Source organism: Chelonia mydas, chromosome 4 (genome assembly GCF_015237465.2).
Source record: "Chelonia mydas isolate rCheMyd1 chromosome 4, rCheMyd1.pri.v2, whole genome shotgun sequence".
Taxonomy (NCBI): domain Eukaryota; kingdom Metazoa; phylum Chordata; order Testudines; family Cheloniidae; genus Chelonia; species Chelonia mydas.
In genome coordinates, this window is record NC_057852.1 from 123,421,154 (window position 1) to 123,446,547 (window position 25,394).

General features: G+C 40.7%; 1 protein-coding gene across 1 annotated transcript in view; it reads right to left on the reverse strand.

The window, feature by feature from the left end:
- Positions 1–6,703: 6,703 nt before the first annotated feature.
- NSD2 (nuclear receptor binding SET domain protein 2) overlaps positions 6,704–25,394 on the reverse strand; it is a 144,986-nt gene continuing 126,295 nt past the window's right edge. Inside the window, 4 exon segments of the mRNA XM_043544808.1 lie at positions 6,704–9,503; positions 17,605–17,809; positions 20,927–21,033; positions 21,782–21,923. Coding sequence (XP_043400743.1) covers positions 9,235–9,503; positions 17,605–17,809; positions 20,927–21,033; positions 21,782–21,923 — 723 coding nt within the window. The 3' untranslated portion in view covers positions 6,704–9,234.

Genomic DNA, 25,394 nt, shown 5'->3' on the forward strand with positions numbered 1-25,394 from the left:
GTTTCTTTTCTCATGTCTGGTGATTTGACACATATTTATTTAGTACTGTGTGTCTGGGCAGAATGTAAGACATTATTAATCCATGGGGATTTGTTTGTGTAGCCAAAATATTTAATTGTAGCCAATTAACAAAAATGTAAACAAAAATGAAACTTAGAAAGTGATTTGATTTGTGCCGGTCTGGCTTAATTCAAGAATAAGAACAGATGCATCCTTGCACATCATCACTCCCACTGCCAAGGAAGAAAATTGTGTGTCATGGCAATCCTCTCAATTTCAACAACAGACAATACCATGAGTGAGCATGTGGTAGCATCATATAACATGGTCTCTTTACAGTAAGCTAGCTATTCCTACCATGGCAGGACTTAACACAAACATAATTCCTCTTAAGAGCATATAGAACCTCTTCTTCCACTCCAAAAACGTGACTGTTTCCCCTAGGCAGAAGTGGGCCAGAGAAAGCTGCATGATCCCAGATTCACCCTTCTCCCATACCTGTGAGAGGATATCTGCAGGGAAAGTGATGGGCAATTATGGAAAAACACCTCTCCAGTGTTTGCTGCTAGTCCCCAGTGGAACTGGCTGCAGAAGCTGCTCACTATTATAGGGCTCCCTCATCAGGCAAGCAGCCCAACAGTCATTTCCTCCTCCTTCCTGGCACTCAGCTCTACATGCAACGCAGACCCTCAGAGCCACCGAACTGCACATAGCACTGGGGAGAAGGAGCAACAAAAGGTATGTCTACACTGCAAAAACAGACCCATAGCAGCAAATATCAGAGTCCATGTCAACTGACTTGGGCTTTCAGCACACACCCCCAGCTGGGTTTCAGCCCGAGCCCAGATATCTACACTGCTATATTTTAGCCCCCAAGTGTGAACCCGAGTCAGTTGACCTGGACGCTGAGACTCACTACTGAGAAAAGTCTTTTTTTTTTTTGGCCGCATACACATACCCAAAAGGTGAAAATACAAGTTAAGAAGACAGGAGCAAGAGAGAAAACAGACAGACAAAAGCAGATACAACAACTAAAGTGTGAGGAGGTGGCGATGGTCTTTCCTCTATTCCATCTCAATCAGACGTCTGTTCAGAAAATGTTGGGAAGCACTACAGTAATTCAAAGCAGCTTTCTACGCATCTGTCATAGGACCAACCAGAACTGTACTAGATACTGTTACTGGAAAGCCTATGACAAAATAATGGCCCTATCTGTGATGACTGATTACAGTCATTACAACATATGCAGTGCTGTACTTGATCTGTCCCAAATTGTACAGAAAACTTCAGCCACTGCTAACACCAACCATTCTTTAATCTACCCATCCTCATGAGACACCTCTCTCCAAAGAAAAAAGCACGTTGATGCACCTTTACTGGAAGTGATTTTTAAAAACTATGTAAGTAATTCCTTTCTGTGTAAGAATGAGGTGAAGAAATCCTAATCCTATTTAAGTAAGACTCCCATTGACTTCCGTGGGGCCAGGATTTCAACCATGGTGTAATACCACCATTCTTTGTGCATTATTGTCACTTTCTACCAGGGTGGAATTCATACAGTTAGAGGGCCCATGCTAGCTGTCTTGCAAAAGCCCTAAGGAATGGACAGAACAGCCCTGGTGGGAAGTTACTGCCCTCTCTTTGTGTCACAAAGGTGTACTTCACCTACTTTAAATACATTGACAAAGAGCAGCACTGTTGAGAGGGCAGTAAGTCATGCTTGTACATGGATGCAGTTAATAGGCACCCCATATAAAGCAGCCGCAGCAACTATTCCAGACCATATGTTGCGGGAGGAATAGGGGATTGTACTTTAACGGTGTTACCTCTTGCACTGGGGATGGAATCTGTCTTCGCTCAGCCCCACTTTACTCCAGCTTTGTAGGGATGGAATGAATTTCACAAAAACCACTCCTTCCAACTACTTCAGTGTCGAGGCTTTACCATGTGTAGTCTCTCTCAGTGAAGTATTTAATTTTTCCAAACCAGCTGTGTATGAAGAAATTGCTTTCATCTCCTCACATGTATTGCTGTTCTATCATCTCAGAATACTGGCTTCTCCTTTCTGTATATATCTATTTTACAAAAATGTGCTGTGTATTACACATATTAAAAAAACCCTGCTGGTGTATGAAAGACCCACATAAAACACAACATACTATCTGACTACAAAAGGTAAACATATGCAACATGCTGTCATGGATACAACATTTCGGGTCTTTGTAAGTTTCAAAGCTTCTCTCTCTCACCAATAGAGTTTGGACAATACAAGATATTACCTCACCCACCTTGTGTGTCTACTCTCCTGGGACCAACACAGCGACACCACCACTGTATACAGGAATTAACACTTGCAACTAAGCCTGGGATCAGCTAGCTCCACCTCCTTACTGAGCAACAGAGGACTCACAGCAGAATCACCTCATTGTCCAGACTGCCTAATTGGCTACAGGAACCAAGAGGCACACACTTAAGCCCAGCAGCAGCATTAGGCCAATGATTGCTCCGAGCGTGCTCCCACAGCTGCATTAGTTCCTGTGCTTACTTGTCCCCAGCCTTGCTCTTGTCTTTTTCCTGCTCTGAACCCAGACTTGCCTCATTCCAGGTAACCCAGCTCTGACCCTCAACTCTGATTCCAGCTCTGACCCCTCACTCCAGCTCTGACCCTAGACTTCTATTCCTGGCTACCAACTCCTGCAATAACCACTAGGATTAACTCCTGTTCCAAGCAGTAGTCACCACAACCCATATCCCGGTCTCTCACATTGTGTTACTTTTAACAATACTAAGTTTTAAAATATTGGTGTCTGAATTTATAAGTTGATTGCATCCTTCTAACCATCTCAGTTTTTAGTCAATGAACAGATTTTACAAGTAATTTAGCTCAATTGAGTCAGGAGTAAGGGCCTGGTTCTATACTGGGTCCTCATCCTCTCCTATATAATCAGAGAAGTAATGTGGCACTGAAAACCTATAAGAACCCCGATTCTGCCCTAGGGAAGAAAAGGAGCCAGAAAGCATGCCAGACTCATTGCCAAATGACTCAAGTACATGGGAAGGAACTGTGGAGCTTTTCTGTTTTCAAGTAAATTAGAGCAGGGCAGTTGAGGCATTTTTGGATTCTGCCGCCTGAAGTGCATTGTAAATTAGATTGTAAACTCACTGGGGCAAAGACCTTGGTTTATATGTTACTGTAGTATGCCCATCAGACACTGGAGCACTGTAAAATAAAAAAAGTACGGATTTTTCATACACTAGCCACTGCAAATGGGAATAAGGATTCTAAGTATAAGTGACAAGTATCGGGGGTAGCCGTGTTAGTCTGGATCTGTAAAAGCGGCAAAGCGTCCTGTGGCACCTTACAGACTAACGGACGTATTGGAGCATAAGCTTTCGTAGGTGAATACATCCAACAAAAAGCTTACACCCACGAAAGCTTATGCTCCAATACGTCTGTTAGTCTATAAGGTCCCTCAGGACTCTTTGCCGTTAAGTATAAGTGAGCAGATTTACAGCTCTTCAGTTCTAGGCAGGCACAGTTTTTCATATTTAGAGCCTGACCCAACTCCTAATGAAGTCAATGGGAATATTTTGATGGACTATAGGGAGCTGGAATGACCCCTTAGTGAGAAATTGCTTTGGAACCAGGGATGTCAGGTGATGCATTTTTCCCAAAAGAGCCATCATCAAACAGCAACATTCCACATGCACTAGTTTTATCTATCGGCACACATTTAATTAATTCACAATTATTCTGACTGGAGCAGAGTTTGGCCAGATACCTTTACAATTATTCCTTTCTTTTCCAAGAGTCACAAAACTTTTAACTTGTATCAAAGCCACAAAGATCTATATTATAGCCCTAAAAAGAAATTTTCCATTAATTTTAAATTATATATAAATTTTAAAAGTTATGTTACTGCTAAGCATTTTCATATAAATAAATAAATATGTTTTTATTTATTTATAAATAAATATGCTTAGCAGCAACACAGTAACTCCAGTGAAGTGTTGGTATACTTAGTTGTCCTAAGATTCTTCTATCTTTAAAAAATGGTCAAGTTCAGAAAATGCCCCACGAGTGTATTTACTCTTACAATATTACACAACTATTACATTTCCTTGAAATGAAAAATCCTTGAGGTATGCATATTAAGTGCCTGAACCTGAAAATAACTGAAATACTGAATTAGTTCATACAATAAACATTTCAAATGGGTTGTAAGAAAGTCTTGTTTAAAACAGTTTTACATAGAAAATAGTCAGTGTTATTCTGCTCAATTATTTTCTGTTTCAAGTCTTGTTTTCCACTTTTTTCAAGTATTAGTACTCAATTCAGAGTATAAAATACCTCAATATACTTAAGAGTCTGAATATTGCTAGTTTCATCTTTAAAAACTTATGTGAAACAAAAGTGGTGACAATTTGACATTGCTGTGTAGGTATAAAATGGAGCTGGTTCAAATTTAAGTACTAGAAAAATATAGAAAAAATTTAAAACAATGCTTTTCACAGATCCTTAGAGTAGGAATTCAACCTCATGAAACAGGACTGGGAACTTGGAGAGCTTTGGTACACATTATGCATCCAGTTTTGTTAAGTATCATAGTATAAAAATCTATTTGCAATTCTGCATCTTAGTTTCCCCAGCAGGCTCTGTGCCCAGACAATCTCAGTTTTCCCCATCCTCATCTCATCTCACCTTCCCTCCACTCACTCACAATCCTAGTCCTCCCCACCTCTATTTAATCTCAGTTCTCCCCACTACTGCTCATTTGATCAGCCCCCTCACCCTAGTCTCTTATTCTCTCAAGGGTGCTTGTCCCAATTTCCTCTATTCATTCAGGTCTGGCTGCTCTTGTCCCCCCTCTGCATTTGAATAGGCCCAATTCCTCCTCCATAGTGCCTGGGCTCAGCAGGGTGACACTGAAAGCTCAGGGGAGATGGACTCCCTGCTCAGATCCTATGCCTGGTCCACAGCAGCAGCCACGAGGAGCAATTGCAGGGTAGTTCTCCTGTTCAGTCCCTGCAACCCTGGGATGAAGCATGCTCAGTATACACAATCTGCACAGAATTTAGCTGCCAAACTCAAACAACTCTCTACTGAGCATAAGCAATAGGAAATCTTTCAAAGGCTTATGACCTGGCCAAATTTGGGTGATTTTTCATGGGAAAAGCAAAAGGCTACCCCTCCATATCCAATTTGAAGTTCCTGCTCCAGAGAATGAATGTGCAAATTTCTCAACAAAAAAAAAATGTGAAAATCTTTTTTCCAACATGGGCAAAACAACACAATTTTTCCTAATCTTGTTCTTGGGAATAGCTGACTATTTTTGCTGAAACTTAAAAAATATAAGAAAAAAATAAATATAAAAATTAGCCTGACAGTAACCTGGCATGGAAAATGATTAAAGTTTTGCAAAGTTATAAGCAACTGACTACAGAAATAGGCAAATTCCTCCTTATAATGGGAAGTGTTGGGCTACACTGCCAGCTCTGCCTATAACAAACTGAAAGACATAACAGCGAAGTCTAAAGCACAACCACTAATACCTAGATAAAAGCTTAAAATGGTGCTAATTCCAATCAACCTTTTAAAAAAAATCCTGAAGCATAAATTTTCATTATGAAGCCACAGTCCTTTCGAGCCTTACTGATACAGCAATACACTCACGTATTTCCACAATATACACCATTTAATTGTTTTTTAAAAGATTACGATAAGAACAGAGCCTGCACTATATTCACTTTTCCAAACAAGAATTTCAAAAATTCTGGCAATTTCAAAAATAAGATAACTAGGAATGAACTTTAATATTTAATAAGACACTGAAATTTCTCAAAGGGTTGTCAAGGAATAATGACTCAGCAATATAGAATATCTCCATTAATACTTCTCTAAAGTAACTCCAGTATTTAAAATTATTAAAATAAAAGCCCCTAAAAACTTACCATGAATGCAAACTACAAAACAAACCAGCAATGCAATTCAATTGATTATATTTTCCAGACTGTATAAAAATACTTCTGATATGTTTTAACTGAAACCGTACTTCTATACTGTCTCTCATTTGATTAGGAAGCAACAACCTATTTTAATTTGCCTATTGTATACCAACTTAAGTGTAGCACAATTCACTGGAAAAAAATTAGCTTATACACCTCAGTGGCTGAGATGAAATGTAAACATTCTGATATAATTTCATGACATGCTTATGTTGCAATTGGTATTTAGAGTACTTTACAACTGGATGCCCAATCTTTGTAGATGTTGGCTACTAAAGGTTCTTGTGTCCCTTTACAGGAGACCATCTGTTTTTTAAGACTTAAGGTGTAGAAAGTATTCATGAAAAAAGATGTTTTAAAATATCTTACTGAACCACAGACTAAGTTATACCCTGAGCTGCATTCAAAGCAACCCTGCTGAGCTCAGTAAGGTTGCATGGGATATGAATCAGGGGAGAATTTGACCCATATTTGAAAAGGATATCAATTTCAAGAGTAAGTAATCAATAGAAGGAATAGGATTTTCAATAATTAACTAATTTAACTAACTTTAAGTAAACATCTAGAGGAGCAAGCTCTAGAGTTTATTCTTCTCAGGGATGCAGGTAACTATTGGTCCAAATAATTTAGGATTGGGAAGAAAGTAGAAAGATTAAACCACAGACAGCAGGAAATCACTCTCTAAATTTTGAAAAAGTGTTGGAACTGACAGCCATGGAGACTGAAGTCTTTATTTATCCACAGACAAGCACAGCATGAATGGTAGTAGTGCACACTGCTGCACTAATGTGCTTCAGAACCTGACCAAGAAGATAAACTGGCAGATTCCACAATCATTCAGTTTTTGGTCTCTGCAATGGTGACAATTAATACCAGTTCTGATGGTGGTTTCTGTGATGGGGACATCTGCCCATTAGGAACAGGACCACAACTATTCCAACACTGGAACTAGTACAGCAATGAGGTGATACAAAGCTACAAACCTATGAACAATATAAAAATTTTAAAGTACTAGAATTCAAGGTAAGTTTTATAATAACTTATTTAAAAAAGTATACTTATAAACCTTTCCTCATAGGTTATTTTATCCAAAGAAAACAAATATTGAAATATTCATTCTTATTACGCCAAATTCCTTCATTTTGCTTGGAAGTGATCAGGAAAAACTTTTTTGCTTTTGCTCCCTCCCCTCCCCCCTTCAAAAGATATCTAACTTCCCTTCCCCATCCTGAAAGAATATACAGCATACCTTTTTGGTTTTCATTTTAGGTACCTGTCTATGCTTCAGCCTTGGCAATATAAGAATGGACCTCAGAAGAAAGAACGTTCCTCACAGACAAATTTGAGAAACCTTCAATTTTTACTTCATATGGAAGTCTTTGTATATTGATTTGTTAAAAGTGAAGTAAAAATCTCATAACCACTAATGTAACACTTTTTCCTACATTGAACTGTGTTACTTCAAGCAAAGGATTAGTTGAAAAAGGAAGAATTAACCTTCCAACAGTGTTTATAAATTTTGATTAAAAAAAAACAAAGCAGTTGCTCAGTCACAAAACAAAAATAAAAAGATTTCAGATTTCACCATGGGGTAAAGATACATTTTAGAATTGTTTCAATTAAAATTTTCTAATAAAATGACAGTCACAAAGTTTTCATATACGGGGAACAGCTGTCGATTTCAATAATTAAAGCTAGATCTGCAATCAAGCCCTGAAAAAAATATACATTTTTATGATATAGCTATGCTTCATTAAAAAGGAGCTACACAGAGGTTCCGCACTATTAAAGGCAAACTAAGCTAGAACATATAAAAATTATTAAATGGGCATAGGAGTGTATATTGCATTTATGTGGGCTGAGTTATGATTGCACGAGTCAAAACTTGTTTGTAACATTGCCTAACCATATCGCAAGTAGACAAAAATAGCATCAAATAGTAAGTAAAATTTCAGATATTTTTCTTTACCCCCCCCCCCCAATTCTATAATAATTTCCATTTAGCCTAAATAGTGTATGTATGTATATTGTAATTTTGAAAATCTTATGGGAGTCGAAAAATTGAAACAGCTTTGTTGAAATAATGGAGTGGTGGTAAAAAGCCAGGTGGTGAACTCCTAAACCAGTAAGAAATGACTTCAAGTAATCTGCCCTATCTGAGTCAAGTAGTCATTTGCATAAAAGCTGTTGAAAAAGGAACACAATCAGGTTAAATTTTATATTTAATTATGTCATTTGTGTTAGTTTAAAGTCTATTTTACTTTTAAATTTTTTCTGGCTTTTTCATTTAACTGACTATTCCATTTCATATTTTGTTTTTTTTTTTGCACTAACATGATGCAGTGTTTGGATTGCAAACTGCGGAGAAATGTTTGCCTCTGAACAAAAAAATGGTCACAGAATTTGAGAAAAAACAGCTTTTTTTAAAAATTAAAAACACAATTATCCTAAATATTGGGCCTTGATTGCAAGACAATCTCTCTTAAGTCTGGATTTGTATAGTGCTGCCAGATCAAGTGTATTTCTGTTTAGCTGAAATTAAATAGAAGGGAAAAAAAGAGCATAGAAAAAAAATCTCTTGCAAGGTTTCCCCTTGCTAGTACAGTGTGCTTCTTTCCACTGTGCACCATATTTCTTGGTGGAAGGATGTTTAAAACCAATTAGACAGCCATTTTGTTAAGAGTAAGAACAAATTGTAAAGTCTGTGGTTATACTGAGATATTCTCCTGGGTTGTGCATGGCACTCGAGCACTTCCTCCACAATGAATACAAGGCAAGCAGATCTCTTTGGGACTGCATACTAAGCCATTTCTTATTTCAAACAACTTGAGAACTAATAACATCTTTCAAGGATACACTATTTTAAACATCTGTTGGCTGGCAAATACTATCTCAAGAACTAAGTTTATATGCCTACCTGGTTTGATTTTAATTTGCCTCCAAACGGAAAAACATTGGAGGGAACCTTTTACATTTGTAAAATTCAAGTGTAACTGTAATGCTGAGTAAAAAGTTTGGTTTGTCCTGAAAAATTTCTGAACTATGTATGCCATAGTTCGTTATCAGTGCAGATGCAGCAGAAGACTGCTGTGGTTGGCTCAGTCGATTAAAAAATGCTTTTCACCCAAATGTAACCTTTACAGAATATATGTAAAATTGTGTCCTTCCCTGGCCCTATTCACAACTTATCTACAAGATAGTGTTGGCAGTAGAAACTGCAGTTCATTATTATTTGCATTCAGCTCTCATCCATCTGTTTCTTCGCTTTCTCTTAGGCTTCAACTTGGTCAATTTTTGGGGGGGTTTCTCAGTCTTCTGATTTTCAACAGAATCTACCCCAAGAACATGTTCAGAGCAGCATAACTGTCCATCTAATGTAGAATTTAGTACTGTCCCATCTTCGTGTTCCTTGCAGAAAGAATTTGGGCAGAAGTGGCAAAAAGAAACAGAAGGCTTGCCACAAACATCACAGTGGTGCCAAGGACACTCCCACTTTCCTGTAATTAAAGAGGAAGAACATTAGATAAATTGAGATTTTCTTTGTTAACAGGAGAATAAACTTCATGTTGCAAAAAGGCAAAGTATAACTTTAGTGTTTTAATGTCTGCATGATAAATACTGACTTTGCTTTAAAAAAGTGGATAGTTATAAAAAAAATATAACTGGAGATTTTAACTGTTACTAATTACTCTGTTAAAAGCAAAATAGTAGAGTACTTTTAGGTAAGCTCAGTAGACTGCATTGAACAGCACACTTGACCCCATTTTACTTAAACAGCACCAGAGTCAAATCAGTATAAATTATTCAGGGGGTTACTTGCAGTATCTTCTGAGTTCCAGTCCAGTATAGTAAAAGCTTTCTGCCTTCTAATGAGAACTTCTGTTCATGTGGAAATCAAATAAAGTCAGTGAACTCCATGCTGTTGCTCTTTTGCTTCGGTTAATTTGTGGTATCTGGAAACCTCTATCCATCCCAGAAGTTCCAGCACCGAACTGACAGACATCTCTAAATCTATGTTTGTGTCACATTTCTGTGTGCACATCTCTCTTTTCCCTTTTCTGAAGTTTTTGACCACCAAAAACAAAAATAAACAAGTGGTGCAGAGTTAAATGTAGGGAAAATTAATTCTTCTTTGAGCATTTTCTTACATGGATATTCATTGCAGGTGATGCAGATACCACTGAAACTATCCATTTGCAGTGTCCTGGGGGGATCTGTAGACACCCTATGTCCTCAGCACTCTACTTCAGGATATTATGTGGTACAGCTCCAACCACCTCTCAGTCATTTCTAACCATAGTAGGCAATAAGCAAGATTCAGCAGCATTCATTGCTATCCCCATCTGCTCACTTTCCAGAAAGTTTAGAATTTCTCTCAGAGTCATGCACTTAGGGACGAAAAAGAATTTCTGCTATAAGCTGGGGGCTAATCAGTTGGAAATAACAGAAGAGGAAAAAGTCCTGGGTGTGTTGATTGATCATAGGATGATCATGAGCCACCAAGATGATGTGGCCAGAAAATATGCAAATATGATCCTAGGATGTATGAGGTGAATTATTTTCAGTAGAAATAGGGAGGTATTAATGCCATTGAATAAAGCACTGATAAGATTTCATCTGGAATAGTGGGTACAATTCTGCTCCCCACGTCCAGGAAAGATTCATTCAAACTGGAATAGGTGCAGAGAAAAGCTAGTAGAACGATCAGAGGAATGGTGAGTCTCACAAGAGGAGATAGAAAAAGTCTGGATGTTTAGCCTTGGCTGAGGGGATAGGATTTTTGTCTATAAATATATCAGGGGGATAAAGCGCAGGAGGGGATAAGCTATTTAAGCTAACGGACAGTACTGAACCAAGAGCAAATGGCTATAAACTGGCCATGAATAAATTTAGGTGGCAATTAGAAAGTTTCTTACCATCAGAGGAGTGACTTTCTGTAGTCTTCCAACAGCAGTAGTGGGGGCAAACAACTTCTAACTAGTTTTCAGATGGAGCTTGTTAAATTTGTAAATGGGATTATGCACAGGAGGTCTTTTCCAGTCCTGTGTTAGTTCCTCTTCCATGCCCACCTTGGATAGCACCATATCCATAACAACCAAGACAGTCAGGCACAGGAGGGGCACATGCTTGATCAGTGTTCATTGTGCAAGGTTTTTAACCAATGTGCAAGGTTTTTATCAACCACAAGGAAAGTGATCATCTTCCAGGAGTGGTTATGTCAGCATTGTCTTCTGGAACCAACTGTCTGAAGCAGGGTGGATTGATTTAAATCTGCTGTTTAAATCACCAAGTGGAAAGCCTCAATTTAAATCATCCACTTTAGTCAACTTTTCCATTTGTACTTCAGTTATTTTCTAAAGAAAGTGCATTCTCATTTGTTGATATAACCATTAAAACATGTTGATTTATAACTAAATAGAATCTTTACACTAGATACAGGTACATAGTGTACCCTCTTAGTTAGCAAAAAAATAACTATAAGTAATTATATAGCTTAATATTTTCAAATTCCTATTAATTGTACATTTTTATTATGTTAGAAAATGGTAAATGATATGTTACTTGTTTACTAGATAATTAACTTTTTGCTCATAATTTGCATTATGACAGTAACTGGAATTCAACTGAACACATAAAACAGCATATACAATTATTTTATTAAACAAAACAACCTTAAATGTTTTGATAAGAGAAGTTTGTGTGTCCAAAATATGTTTCACATTTACAACTAAATAGAGGGATTAACTGTAGTTAGTGAATTAAACTAAACTAATTATTTCAGGTTAGCCTGGGAAAATGTTCAAACATGTCTAAGGGAAAATGACTGGAGCAAAAGTTCCTAGTCTCACGAAAATGGAAGTCCCCTAAATTACATAAGCTTTATAAATATGGCAGAGTAGGTCAACAGTTAGATTCCCACCTCCCCCAGTTCTTTTTTATATAGAAAAGCGGGCTATAACTCAAAGTTTTCGATAGAGAGTTATGAATTCAGCATATTTATTTTTTATTTTAAATGTTTTAAGAGATTATAAAAAATTTAGTCTTTAACATAATTCGTATTAAATTCAGATTTCATTTCAAACAGGCTTATTTTAAAAAAGAAAAAATTATAATTCAAATAACAAAATCAAAAAATCCCATTTAAATTTAAAAAATTGCACTTTTTTTTTAAAATTATTGATTTTTATCCACCCTAGTCTGAAGGAACAAACATCCAATTCCTGGAATTGATCTATCAAGTGGCAATGAGCAGCCAGATGGATTCAAAGGCCTAAGAACAACTAGATGTACATGAACTTCACATGCCATCCTGCATGATAGACTGTATTGAGCAGGATCATGCTAAATCATCCACCCAGAGCTGTTCAATCTTGTATTCAATTCCCCGGCAGCATAAGCTGGAACATCAACTTAGGCCTGGTCTACACTACGGGGTTAGGTCGAATTTAGCTGCGTTAGGTCAATTTAAAAATGAATGCGTCCACACAACCAATCCCGTTCAGTCAACTTAAAGGGCTCTTAAATTCGACTTCTGTACTCCTCCCCGATGAGGGGAGTAGTGCTAAAATCAACCTTGCTGGGTCAAATTTGGGGTGCAGACGCAAATCGACGGTATTGGCCTCTGGGAGTTATCCCAGAGTGCTCCATTGTGACCGCTCAGAACAGACTTTCAACTCCGATGCACTAGCCAGGTACACAGGAAAATCCCCAGAAACTTTTGAATTTCATTTCCTGTTCGGTCAGCGTGGCGAACTCAGCAGCACAGGTGACCATGCAGTCCCCCCAGAATTGCAAACGAGCTCCAGCATGGACCGAAAGGGAGACACTGGATCTGATTGCTGTATGGGGAGAAGCATCCGTGCAGGCTGAACTCCGTTCAAAAAGAAGAAATGCAAATATATTTGCCAAAATCTCACAGGGCATGTTGGACAGAGGCTACAACAGGGACACACAGCAGTGCCACGTGAAAGTTAAGGAGCTGAGGCAAACCTACCAAAAGACAAAAGGAGGCAAACAGTTGTTCCGGGTCAGAGCCCCATACATACCGCTTCTATGATCAGCTGCATGCCATGCTAGGAGGGGACCCTACCACTACCCCACCACTGTCCGTGGACACCTGCAAGGGAGGAGGAGGAGGAGAACGTGCAGCAGGCAAGTGGTGAATCCGTTCTCCCCAGCAGCCAGGACCTTTTCATCACCCTGGAGTCAATACCCGCTGAAGGCGGGATCTCCGACCCTGAAGCTGGAGAAGGCACCTCTGGTGAGTTCACATTTGTAACTACAGTACAGGGTTTAAACGCAATAGTGTTTAATGTCTGATTTGCCCTGAAGAATTGGGATGCATTCGTGGCCAGTACAGCTACTGGAAAAGTCTGTTCACATGTCTGGGGATGGAACAGGAATCCTCCAGGGACATCTACATGAAGCTCTCCTGGAGGTACTCTGAAAGTAATCTGGAATCATTGCAGCACGAAGCATGGCACTGAATGGTCCTGGGTTTTGGTCGCATTCAAGCAACATTCAGTCTATATCTTTCTGTGTTAGCTTCAGGAGAGTGATATCATTCATGGTCACCTGAATGAAATAGGGGAATTTTTGTAAGGGAACAGTAAAAGGACCATGTTCATGCTGGGCTGTTTGCGCTTGGCTAAAAGGGATCATCCCAGAGAATAGACACGTGGTGGGGTGGGGGGAGGTGTGTGCTGCACATCCTCCGAAAACCACAACCCCTCCTTTTAAATGTGAAACCAAACCCATTGCTTGCTATGGGAAAGGATGGAGCTGCAGTTTGAAACCACTCCCACATATTATGCGTAAGAAGCCAACCCCGCATACCCTTTGCCTTACCATAGCTGCATGGAAACCGAATTCTGTTGCCCAGCCGTATGTGATGTGTCACCATACCGGCAGGCGCTCAATATGAAAGGCAAAATGTGACTTTGTACCTAAAGCACATGTGATGTCTGCTGTGAATTGCTTAATTCACTGTGAAAGAGAGACTCCCTTTTGTTCTCAGAAATGCAACATATTAAAATTTTACTCTACCTTTTTATCTCTCCCCAGTGTAAATGTTTCTAGGCTCCCCCTACCATTTCCGTCCCTGAGGTTATTGCAGATTAGAAGGCGAAAAAACGCACTCGCGATGACATGTTTTCCAAGCTCATGCAGTCCTCCCGCACTGATAGGGCACAGCTGAATGCATGGAGGCATTCAGTGTTAGAGGCTAGGAAAGCATTAAATGAGCACAAAGAGCAGAGGCAGGAGAGAAGAGCAGAGGCAGGAGGCGATGCTAAGGCTAATGAGGGAGCAAACGGACATAATGAAGCATCTGGTGCAGCAGCAGGAAAGCCAACAAGAGCACAGACCCCCGCTGCATCCATTGTACAACCACCTGACCTCCTCCCTAAGTTCCATATCCTCCTCACCCAGGCGCCCAAGAACGCTGGAGGGGATGGGGGAGGAGAGAGAGAGAGAGAGGGGGCTCCGGTCACCCAGCCACTCCACTCCAGAGGATGGCCCAAGCAACCTTAGGCTGTCATTCAAACAGTTTGATTTGTAGTGTGGCTACAATAAGCAGTGTGGCCTTGTCCTTTCCTCCTCCCCCACCCCACCCCACCCGGGCTACCTTGTCAGTTATCTCCCTTTTTTTAAAAATTAAGAAAGAATGCATGGTTTCAAAACAGTAGTTACTTTATTTCGAAGGGGGGAGGGTGGTTGGCTTACAGGGAATTAAAATCAACAAAGGGGCCAGGTTTGCATCAAGGAGAAATACACACAACTGCCACACAGAAGCCTGGCCAGTCATGAAACTGGTTTTCAAAGCCTCTCTGATGCGCAGCGCGCCTTGCTGTGCTCTCCTAATCACCCTGGTGTCTGGCTGCTCAAAATCGGAGGCCTGGTGATTTGCCTCAACCTCCCACCCTGCCATAAACGTCTCCCTCTTACTCTCACAGATATTATGGAGCAAACAGCAATAACAATGGGAATGCTGGTTGTGCTGAGGTCTTACCTAGTCAGCAAACAGCGTCAGCGAGCTTTTAAAAGTCCAAAGGCACATTCTACCACCATTCAGCACTTGCTCAGCCTATAGTTGAACTGCTCCTTACTACTGTCCAGGCTGCCTGTGTACGGCTTCATGAGCCATGGGAGCAAGGGGTAGGCTGGGTCCCCAAGGATAACTATTGGCATTTCAACATCCCCAACGGTAATTTTCTGGTCTGGGAAGTAAGTCCCTTCTTGCAGCTGCTCGAACAGCCTGGAGTTCCTAACGATGCGAGCGTCATGCACCTTTCCCGGCCATCCCACATTGATGTCGGTGAAACGTCCCTTGTGATCCACCAGTGCTTGCAGCACCATTGAGAAGTACCCCTTGTGGTTTATGTACTGGTTGGCAAGGTGGTCCGGGGCCAAGATAGGGATATGCATTCCATCTATCGCCCCACCACAGTTAGTGAAACCCATTGCAGTAAAGCCATCCTGCACATTTCCCAGAGTCACTACCCTTGATAACAGAACGTCAATGATTACATGGGGCTGCTGTGATCCAAGTAGCCACATAGTAGATTTGCCCACTCCAAATTGATTCCCAACTGACTGGTAGCAGTCAGGCGTTGCAAGCTTCCACAGGGCTATCGCCACTCGCTTTTCAACTATCAGGGCACCTCTCATCTTGGTATTCCTGCACTTCAGGGCGGGGGAAAGCAACTCACAGAGTTCCAGGAAAGTGGCCTTACGCAGGCAGAAGTTTTGCAGCCACTGTGAATCATCCCATACTTGCAACACTATGCGGTCCCACCACTCTATGCTTGTTTGCTGGGCCCAGAATTGGCATTCCACTGTATCAACAAGCCCCACTGCTGCCATGATGTCCCAATTGCCGCAGCCCGTGCTTTCAGGAACGTCTGTGTCCATGTCCTCATCAAAATCGTCTTCATGCTGGCGTCTCTTAGCCCGGTTCAGCATATACTCCATGATAATGCGCGAGGTGTTTACAATGCTAACATCAGTGGTGAGCTGAGCGGGCTCCATGCTTGCCGTGGTATGGTGTCTGCAGGAGAGCAGAGTTGCAGCAGAAGCGGTGGATGACAACGGATGCCACGAGAATAGATGTTTATACAGAACGACGAGAGGACCTGCGAGGTGGACTCATGGCACCAGGAGAGCAGAGTTGCAGAGGAAGCGGTGGATGACGACAACATGGAGAAATTTGCTATCGAGACTGAGCTCATTTACAAGAGCAGGAGAGCAGAATTGCAGTGGAAGCGGTGGATGATGACAGCTAGCAGTCATACTGCACTGTCTGCTGACAGCAGCACCCAGGACACAACAGCAGCAGTGATGGTGAGCTGAGCTGAGTCGGCTCCATGCTTGCCGTGGTATGGCGTCTGCATGGAAAAAAGGCGCGAAACAATTGTCTGCCATTGCTTTAATGGAGGGAGGGGCAACTGATGACATGTACCCAAAACCATCCGCGACAATGTTTTTGCCCCATCAGGCATTGGGAGCTTAACCCAGAATTCCAATGGGTGGTGAAGACTGAGGGAACTGTGGGATAGCTACCACAGTGCACCGCTCCGTAAGTCGATGCTAGCCACAGTAGTGAGGACGCATTCCGCGGACTTAATGCGCTTAGTGTGGACATACACAATCAACTGTATAAAATCGATTTCTAAAAATTGACTTCTATAAAATCGACCTATTTTCGTAGTGTAGACATACCCTTAGAAACAATGAGTGCAGACAATAGGTCTACTGAGTTCAAGGGTATTTTTCTTCCTTGGAGTTAAGGTAAAACCATGAAATGACCCTCCTCTGCACCAAGATACTGAATAGATTTAGACCATCCTTAGTGTTAACATTTTCAGCAACTGGTATCTGTGGTGTCTTGGCACCAATTGTCTTCTGGTACAACTGGTCCCTTCATTCCAAGCTTTGGTCACAGGCAGAGTTCCCACATCACCAACTCCATGTTCACCCAACCCCTCATGCTCTGGGAGATTGGCTTGATCATAATTTTACTTGGCTTTGAATAGACAGGCTTTGCTTGCTTCTCCTTTTCATGTTTCACGTAGCAGGTTCAGTTCTGGGACCAGATATCTGTAACAAACCTCACTCAACCACATTTGAGACAGAACTTGAGACCCACCACTCCAAAAGTCCTTGTACTTACCTCAGCCCAGATGCTGCTGCTTTTCCTTTAGCATATGCTAAAGGAAACTATCCTTTAGTTTGAACTATCTGAGTTTATGAGTTCTTCTGGGGATGATTTCACTTTCTGTGTGATAGCAGAACCCTGGCCTAATTGAGTGACATGAGTGCCACTGCCTGGGTTCCTTAAACTAAAGGTAATTTTCCCAGAAAGGCATGAGAGAGAGTACTACTAGATCTTCATCTTCAAGAAGGACTCCTACCCCATTTACAAATATAGCACTCATTATAACAACAAAAAGCCCTTGATTTCAGAAAAGGGACCAGTCCTGAAAAGGTGCAGTGTATAAATGAATATTTTTGCAAGCCCTGTATGAGACATATTTCAAGACAGTAGTTTATTATATATAGCTTCCTTCCTTCCCCACCCTTCACAAATGCTTTACTCACCAAAAGGACGTTTCACCAAGTCAAGACAGGAGAGATGGTATGCCTTAGTGCAGGACTTCCTGTCACACAATACAAGTTGACCTCCATCCCCACAACGGAAACAGTCATCTTCAGACTCTTTCTTTCCCTCACTTTTTGTTTTACGTCTCCGAGTTCTTTTTTTGGTCTTTTTGCCTTTTTCCTCTGAAGAATTAGTGGAAGAATTCTAAAGAAGGAAATTACAAGTTTTTAGATCCCAATTTTGAAAAAATATTTGGAAATAACTCAGAAAGAAACATTTTAAAAAGGTAAACACATCTGGTCACTTGATCTTTAAAAAATTAAGTTGCAGTACTAGAAAGGGCCAGAGAAGGGAAAGAAGGATGATTGCAGCATGCAAGGCTTCTGTACTAGAAGAGATTAAGACAGTTTGGGCTCCCAGTTCCCATATGTTGGCATTAACGGACTTCCTCATGGGTAGTCACAACAGGGAGGCCAAGGTTTGATTCACTACTGGGATACCCTCTTATCCCGAGATGATGTCCTTGCAAAGTCAAAGCTGAGACAATGCATTAGTAGGACACTATGAAGAAGCCTGCCCTACTGCCAGCCATGTGTGCATGTTTGGTGGATAGAGGACTTCAGTCTCTGGGGCTGTCAAGTTTTTCTAGCAGTACCAAAAGAATACATAGAAAAAAATGTTAGAACTATATTTTACAAAGCAGAAGAGTGGCAGCATATAAAATAAATGATATCGAGAAACTAAGTGGGTATTCCTACATAATCCTTTCCACGTTATAAGATCAAGAGGAGCACTCAATATTAAAAAGGCAAGAAAAATAAAATGGATTTAAAAAATTCAAAACTTTCTTATATATTTGCCGCAACAGCCTAGAAACCTAGCCAGTGAGTTTGCCAGCTAATTGTATGTTGCATAAAAATATTTTTAGACAGTCACTTGAATTAAGGAGAACATCTGCAGTTATGATAGCTATAAAAAAAAAAGTTACAACAGTCTCAGATTTTAAAGCAAAAATGGTCAATTTTATAATCTGATCTGCTAAATCTAGGTCAGGTAAACTCATCCAGTACTTCCTGCATTAAGCCCATTAATGTCTGGTTGAGCTAGAGCATATATCTTTTAGAAAGACATCCCATCTTATTTAAAGACTTCAAGGGATAGTAATCCACCACATTCCAAGATGTGTTGTCTCAATGATTTATTATTATCACTGTTAAAAATTTGTACTTTATTTCCAATATGAATGTATGTAGCTTCAACTTCCAGCCACTGAATCTTGCTATGCCTTTAGCTTAAAGGCTCCTCTACTATTAGGAATCTGCTCCACTCAGACTATGATCAAGTCACCTATAAATCTTCTCTTTGATAAACTAAATAGACCAAGCTTATTTTAGTCTCTCACTGTAGAGTAGGCTTTCCAGACCTCAAATCACTCTTACAGTTCTTTCCTGATCCTCTTCCAGTTTTTCAAAATGTTTTGGAAGAGAGGACACCAGAAATTAACACATTATTCCATGGTCTCACTGATGTTGTACACAGAGGTAATACTGCATCTCTACTGGGTATTCCCCAGGTTATACATCCAAGGATCAAATTTGTTGTCAGTCATAGCATCACACTGAGAGCCCATGTTCAGATGGTTATCTCCCATGAGTGACTTACATATTTTGATCCTGGCTGTACATATAACCTCACATTTGGCTGCATTAAAACATGTTCAAATAAGCCCACCTTACCAAGCAAACCAGAAAGCTTGCTAAAACTGACCCGTGATGTTTAATTTCTGCAGGGTTCTGTGTGTGAGCTGATCACAAGCTGGAGTAAAAAAACCCTTCTAAAAAGGTATAACTAGGGGCACTGTGGAGGTTTTACATCCTCCCTCTGAAGCGTGTAGCACTGAGCAATATCAAGGACCAAATATTAGACAGCAGCCTCTCCATAGTTAAGGTTGAAACTTTCTTTCCTTTAGGAGCTTGATTTTCCTTTCCTCTGCCATTTCCCCCTAAAAACTGCAATACAGGTTATTTTCACTTCATTTTTGCATTTGGCCTGTGCCCAGATTACAATTTTTGACCAAATTTGAGGTGATTAAGATGCCATTCCTGTATACAGTATAGGAAAAACACAGATGTCAGTTACATTTCAAATACTTCAAAACTGCTCGTTCAGAAAAATTCATATGGGCTTTTATTGAAAGAACTTTGAGAAATCTAGTGCACAAAATTATAATTTTCAGAGGAGGAAGTACTGGTAAACTATAATGTCAGAATGGCCTGTTGGGCTATGGTGGACTTTAAAAAGGGGCCAAGCAACTATTGGAGACCTAAACTTCCATTTTAAGAAAGAAAGTCTATTGTTTTTTCTTTATGAAGATACATTTCAAAATGTGAAACTGACATGGGAAGCTTGTTGCAGTGATTTTAAAAAAAGAAAAAAAAAAAGTCAGCATCTTCTTTCCACCCCCCACGCACAGTGCTCTTGCCAGTTCCTCAATCACCAATAGCCTGAGCTCTCAGCTCAATTTCTGACTGCTTCTAACATCCTTTCCTTTCTGCCACACTCTAAAGGAGACATGCAACAGTGGAAGGCTATTCGCTGTGCCTCCTCCTACCTATGTTTTCCACCTGATTTCAGGATCTAATGACAGTTGGTCTATCAATGCCTCTCCCCTAATAGCTGAGCCAACTCAGCTTCTCCCCACTTCTACACAGAGAGACGTTAAGTTTTACTAAGGGGATGTCTCCTGAAGAAATTTCAGGGTGCTTAGAAAGTTTTGAAGAAATTCCCTCAGGAAATCAGTTCCCGTGTCACATATTTTAGGATATGTGGGGATAAAAGAGATGACAGAGGGAGAGGTTCTCTTATCCAATGGCAAAATCTTCAGTCTTTTCTTGGTAGGGGTATGTCTTCAGCACCCCTCAAAGGGGAGGCAAGCAGCAGCAGAAACCTCACCAGTCCCACTGAACCTCTGTATAGAAAAATCTGATGGCAACATAATGTTCACACCTTCCCATGAAGGGAGTGGACAGCATAATGTATATACATGTATACACACACACACACACCCCCCTCAGAAAGAGGAAGGGATATATGGTACTATTTCCCCCATAGCAATTGCTATGGATCTCAGGAGCAGATCTCTGATTGTTTTTAGAGGATGTTACTTTATTTGCTAAAGTTTTCATCCAATATAACCCCCTCCAACTCCCATATACTCAAACATACATACTGCCACATGCATTTTTGAATACTTACAATATTTTTAACTTAGTTTTAGTTTTGAAGGATGATACTTTTAAATTCAGACTACACTTTACATACCTTTGGTCTATCCCCAAGAAATCCACTGCAGTTTGGGGCACCACATTTACAGACAGTTTTTTCATTGCCCAGACAGTCAAGGTTGTAGTTAAAAGTCAGCTCTGTCCCTGAACAAAAGATAAGAGACTGTTTATCATTTCCTTTTAATAAATGAGAAATACAGAACAACGAAATACATCAACAGTTAATCCACAAGTAAATGTTCTACTCTGCTTCTCCCATTTTAGTGTCTGGTCTCTGATCAGACATCTTATTTTTCCCTCTGTATAGTTCACAAACATTGATAATGACTAGGTAGATGTCCAGTACAGACTTCTAATATTTATCTTATTCAATTATACATTTTATATAAACTGATGTGAAACCATCCAGGTGTGCACACAGCTGGCCTATGTAAACATGTTTTTATTACTGTTTGTTACATCCTCCCTTCCCCACTCTGATTGTTACAACCACATGCTAAATCTCATCTCAAAGAACAAAATTATTTTTAAGACAAGGACCATCTTTTGCTATGTATTGGTAAAAGAGCACAGCACAGTGGGACCCCAATACTAAATGGGCTTGTAGGAGCTACCATGATACAAATAATAAGCAATAATAAAAAGCATCCTTTTCTAGGGTTGTCTAAGGCGCAATAATAAGGATGAGCTTACTAAAGGAAATGAATGAATCCACATTCTCTTTTCTATGAAAAGAAAACAAACTGAGCTCCCTGAAGAACACTTGTTCTGAATTTAATCAGTTAAATCAAACCATAACTGTCTCACATCAAGTCTCATTTGACAGAAATTCAACAAAGATTTATGTAGCAGTAGGTTTAAACTTCATGTATTAAAACACAAGCATACACACCTGCAGGAATATCACACACAGCAAACAGGCCTACACGAGTGTCTCCATTCACTGTCCATTTTAGAGTCTCACAATTTGGTTGGCAGCTGTGATTCATAAAACGAGAATAGTTTCCTTTGGGGCCAGCATCAATAATACGGTCCTGGAAATTAAAGAGTAATAAAATGAAAATTTTATTCATCAGAAGAAATTACATAAGTTATTTTAAAGTGTTCATGTAATTTTTGAAGGATATGAATGCTCTTTTCACCCAAAAGCATGCAAACATTTCAACTTTACATGTTGTACTGAAAACTGTTGTGTCTCTCATAAACTGGAATGAGACACTCCCAAAGCAATACTCATGATCTTGCTCACATTTTTCCAACATCTATCACAGTCACATGGCAGGATAGGTTTGCTTGTGAGCATGCTGATTTATACAGGTAAAAGCTTCAAAAAATAAAAAACCAAATTAATCAGTTTACCTTTAACTCTATATTTGAAACACTTATGTTTTGAAAATACCGTATTAAATAGTATTTGTCAATTAGCCACTTGTTTGCAGGCATTACAAGTTCCTCACAGACTTCTTAAAAAAAATATCCTTGTCCAAGCCAAAAAAAATGTTTAGTAAATTGTCTTTAAGCAACTGCAAAAAGAACAGGAGTACTTGTGGCACCTTAGAGACTAACAAATTTATTAGAGCATAAGCTTTCGTGGGCTACAGCCCACTTCATCGGATGCATAGAATGGAACATATAGATATGCAATATATATACACACACACATATATATATATACACACACACACATATATATATACAGAGAGAGAGAGAGAGAGAGAGATATGCAATATATCTATATATCTATATATATATATCTTCTTACTATATGTTCCATATATGCAATTTCCACCTTCTCTGTATGTATATATACACATCTTCATCGGATGCATAGAATGGAACATATAGTAAGTAGATAGATAGATAGATATGCAACTTCCACCTTCTCTGTATGTGTGTGTGTATATCTATCTATCTTCTTACTATATGTTCCATTCTATGCATCCGATGAAGTGGGCTGTAGCCCATGAAAGCTTATGCTCTAATACATTTGTTAGTTTCTAAGGTGCCACAAGTACTCCTGTTCTTTTTGTGGATACAGACTAACACGGCTGCTACTCTGAAACCTGTCTTTAAGCAACTGCATCCTTACACCCAGTGGTCTTTTAATTTCCACAACCCCAAAGACACCATATACAATAAAAAAATGAAATAATGAAAGTAGCCTAAAATAGTTTTGAAAACATGACTCCTTGAAGAGCTGTTTAAGCGTCCTCTATATTTAGGTAAGTCTTTTGGCATCCTATGAGATCAGACCCATCAAAAACTTATGTGAAAAACACAGTACCATTATATCTTTCAGGTAGAACAATAGTTTAAGACAGAAATAATAGATTCAGAGTTCTTAATTTTTTGAAGCTGGGCAGCGGACGAAGACTTTATATTGCACTTTACTGAGTTGGCAGGCAAAATTACTTACTAATTTGTTGCATTCTGCTGTTATTTCAAAAGCAACATATCAGAAAAGGAAAGTATTTAAATGACGTTATTAAAACGTCATCCTTGTAATTTAGGGCCAGTTTATATTGCATGTGTGTAATTATTCTGACTCTGTGTGTGTAAATCTAGTAACTTTGTCGGCAAATGGCCAGTTACAGGCTTAACTGGTCATTTGCATACAGTTATCACATCTGCATGCACATGCTGGGCACGCAAATGTATGGATATTTTTGAAGCGGCGGTGAACCAGCTGAGCAGCGGGGAACAGCAGAGCAGCACACAGCAGGAGTTTGCCTGGGATTGGTGAGTATCTGAGTGCGTGTTTGCTGAGTGAGTATCCGAGTGTGTGTTTGCTGGGAGGGCAGTTTGAAAGCCTGAGCGAGTGCCTGATTGGGTGGTAGCCTGCAGGGGGCGGGTATTGGGGGTGTCTGTTTGTTTGTTTGAGGGAGGCCTGGCTGTTTAAAAATAGCCAGAGCTCCGCGAACCAGCTGAGCGGCGGCGAACCAGCAGAGCAGCGGGGAACAGCAGAGCAGCACACAGCAGGAGTTTGACTGGGAATTCGCCTGGGGTGAGCCCAGTGAGGCTTACATCTTGCCAGCTTCTCTGAGGAAGCTCATAGTAGGAAGGTGATATGGGGGGGGGGGGGGGGGGGGGGGGGGGTGTTCAGCTGTTGTTACCTGCACAGGATGTGCCACGTTTGTCTTTCTTCCACAGGACAGAAACGACTTTGTCTGTACAAAGTGCAAGCTAGTATCCATACTGGAAGAGAAGATCGAAGGTCTGGAGCAGCAGATATCGACCCTGCGTTGCATACGAGAATCTGAGGATTTTCTGGACAAAAGTCAGGATATGCTTCTACGGGCACAAAGCTCTAAAGATTTAGAGCAGGTTGCACAGTGGAGCCAAGAGGCCAGTGAAGAAGCTTGGCAACATGTGACCTCCAGAAGAAGAAGGGGGAATGTCCAGGTACCAGCAACGCAGACACAGGTAAGTAACCGTTTTCATGTTCTCTCCACAGGTACCATGCGGAGAGTGGACCGGATGATACGTCTGGGGGGAGAAAGCAGAAGGAGACTCCGCTGGTTGGAAGGCATGAAATGCGCTGTCCTGAGGTTGGGGGTTCCACGACCACCACTCCCAAGAGAAGGAGGCGGGTGGTGGTGGTCAGGGACTCTCTCCTCAGGGGGACTGATTAATCTATCTGCCGCCCTGACCGGGAAACAGAGAAGTCTGCTGCTTGCCAGGGGCTAAGATTCGCGATGTGACGGAGAGACTGCCAAGACTCATCAAGCCCTCGGACCGCTACCCCTTCCTGCTTCTCCACGTGGGCACCAATGATACTGCCAAGAATGACCTTGAGCGGATCACTGCGGACTACGTGGCTCTGGGAAGAAGGATAAAGGAGTTTGAGGCACAAGTGGTGTTCTCGTCCATCCTCCCCGTGGAAGGAAAAGGCCGGGGTAGGGACCGTTGAATCGTGGAAGTCAACGAATGGCTACGCAGGTGGTGTCGGAGAGAAGGCTTTGGATTCTTTGACCATCAGATGGTGTTCCATGAAGAAGGAGTGCTGGGCAGAGACGGGCTCCATCTAACGAAGCGAGGGAAGAGCATCTTTGCGAGCAGGCTGGCTAACCTAGTGAGGAGGGCTTTAAACTAGGTTCACCGGGGGAAGGAGACCAAAGCCCTGAAATAAGTGGGCAAGCGGGATACCGGGAGGAAGCACAGGCAGGAACGTCTGTGAGGGGAGAGCTCCCACCTCATACTGAAAATGAGGGGCGATCAGCAGGTTCTCTCAAGTGCCTATAAACAAATGCACAAAGCCTTGGAAACAAGCAGGGAGAACTGGAGGTCCTGGTGATGTCAAGGAATTATGATGTGATTGGAATAACAGAGACTTGGTGGGATAACTCACATGACTGGAGTACTGTCATGGATGGTTATAAACTGTTCAGGAAGGACAGGCAGGGCAGAAAAGGTGGGGGAGTAGCACTGTATGTAAGGGAGCAGTATGACTGCTCAGAGCTCCGGTATGAAACTGCAGAAAAACCTGAGTGTCTCTGGATTAAGTT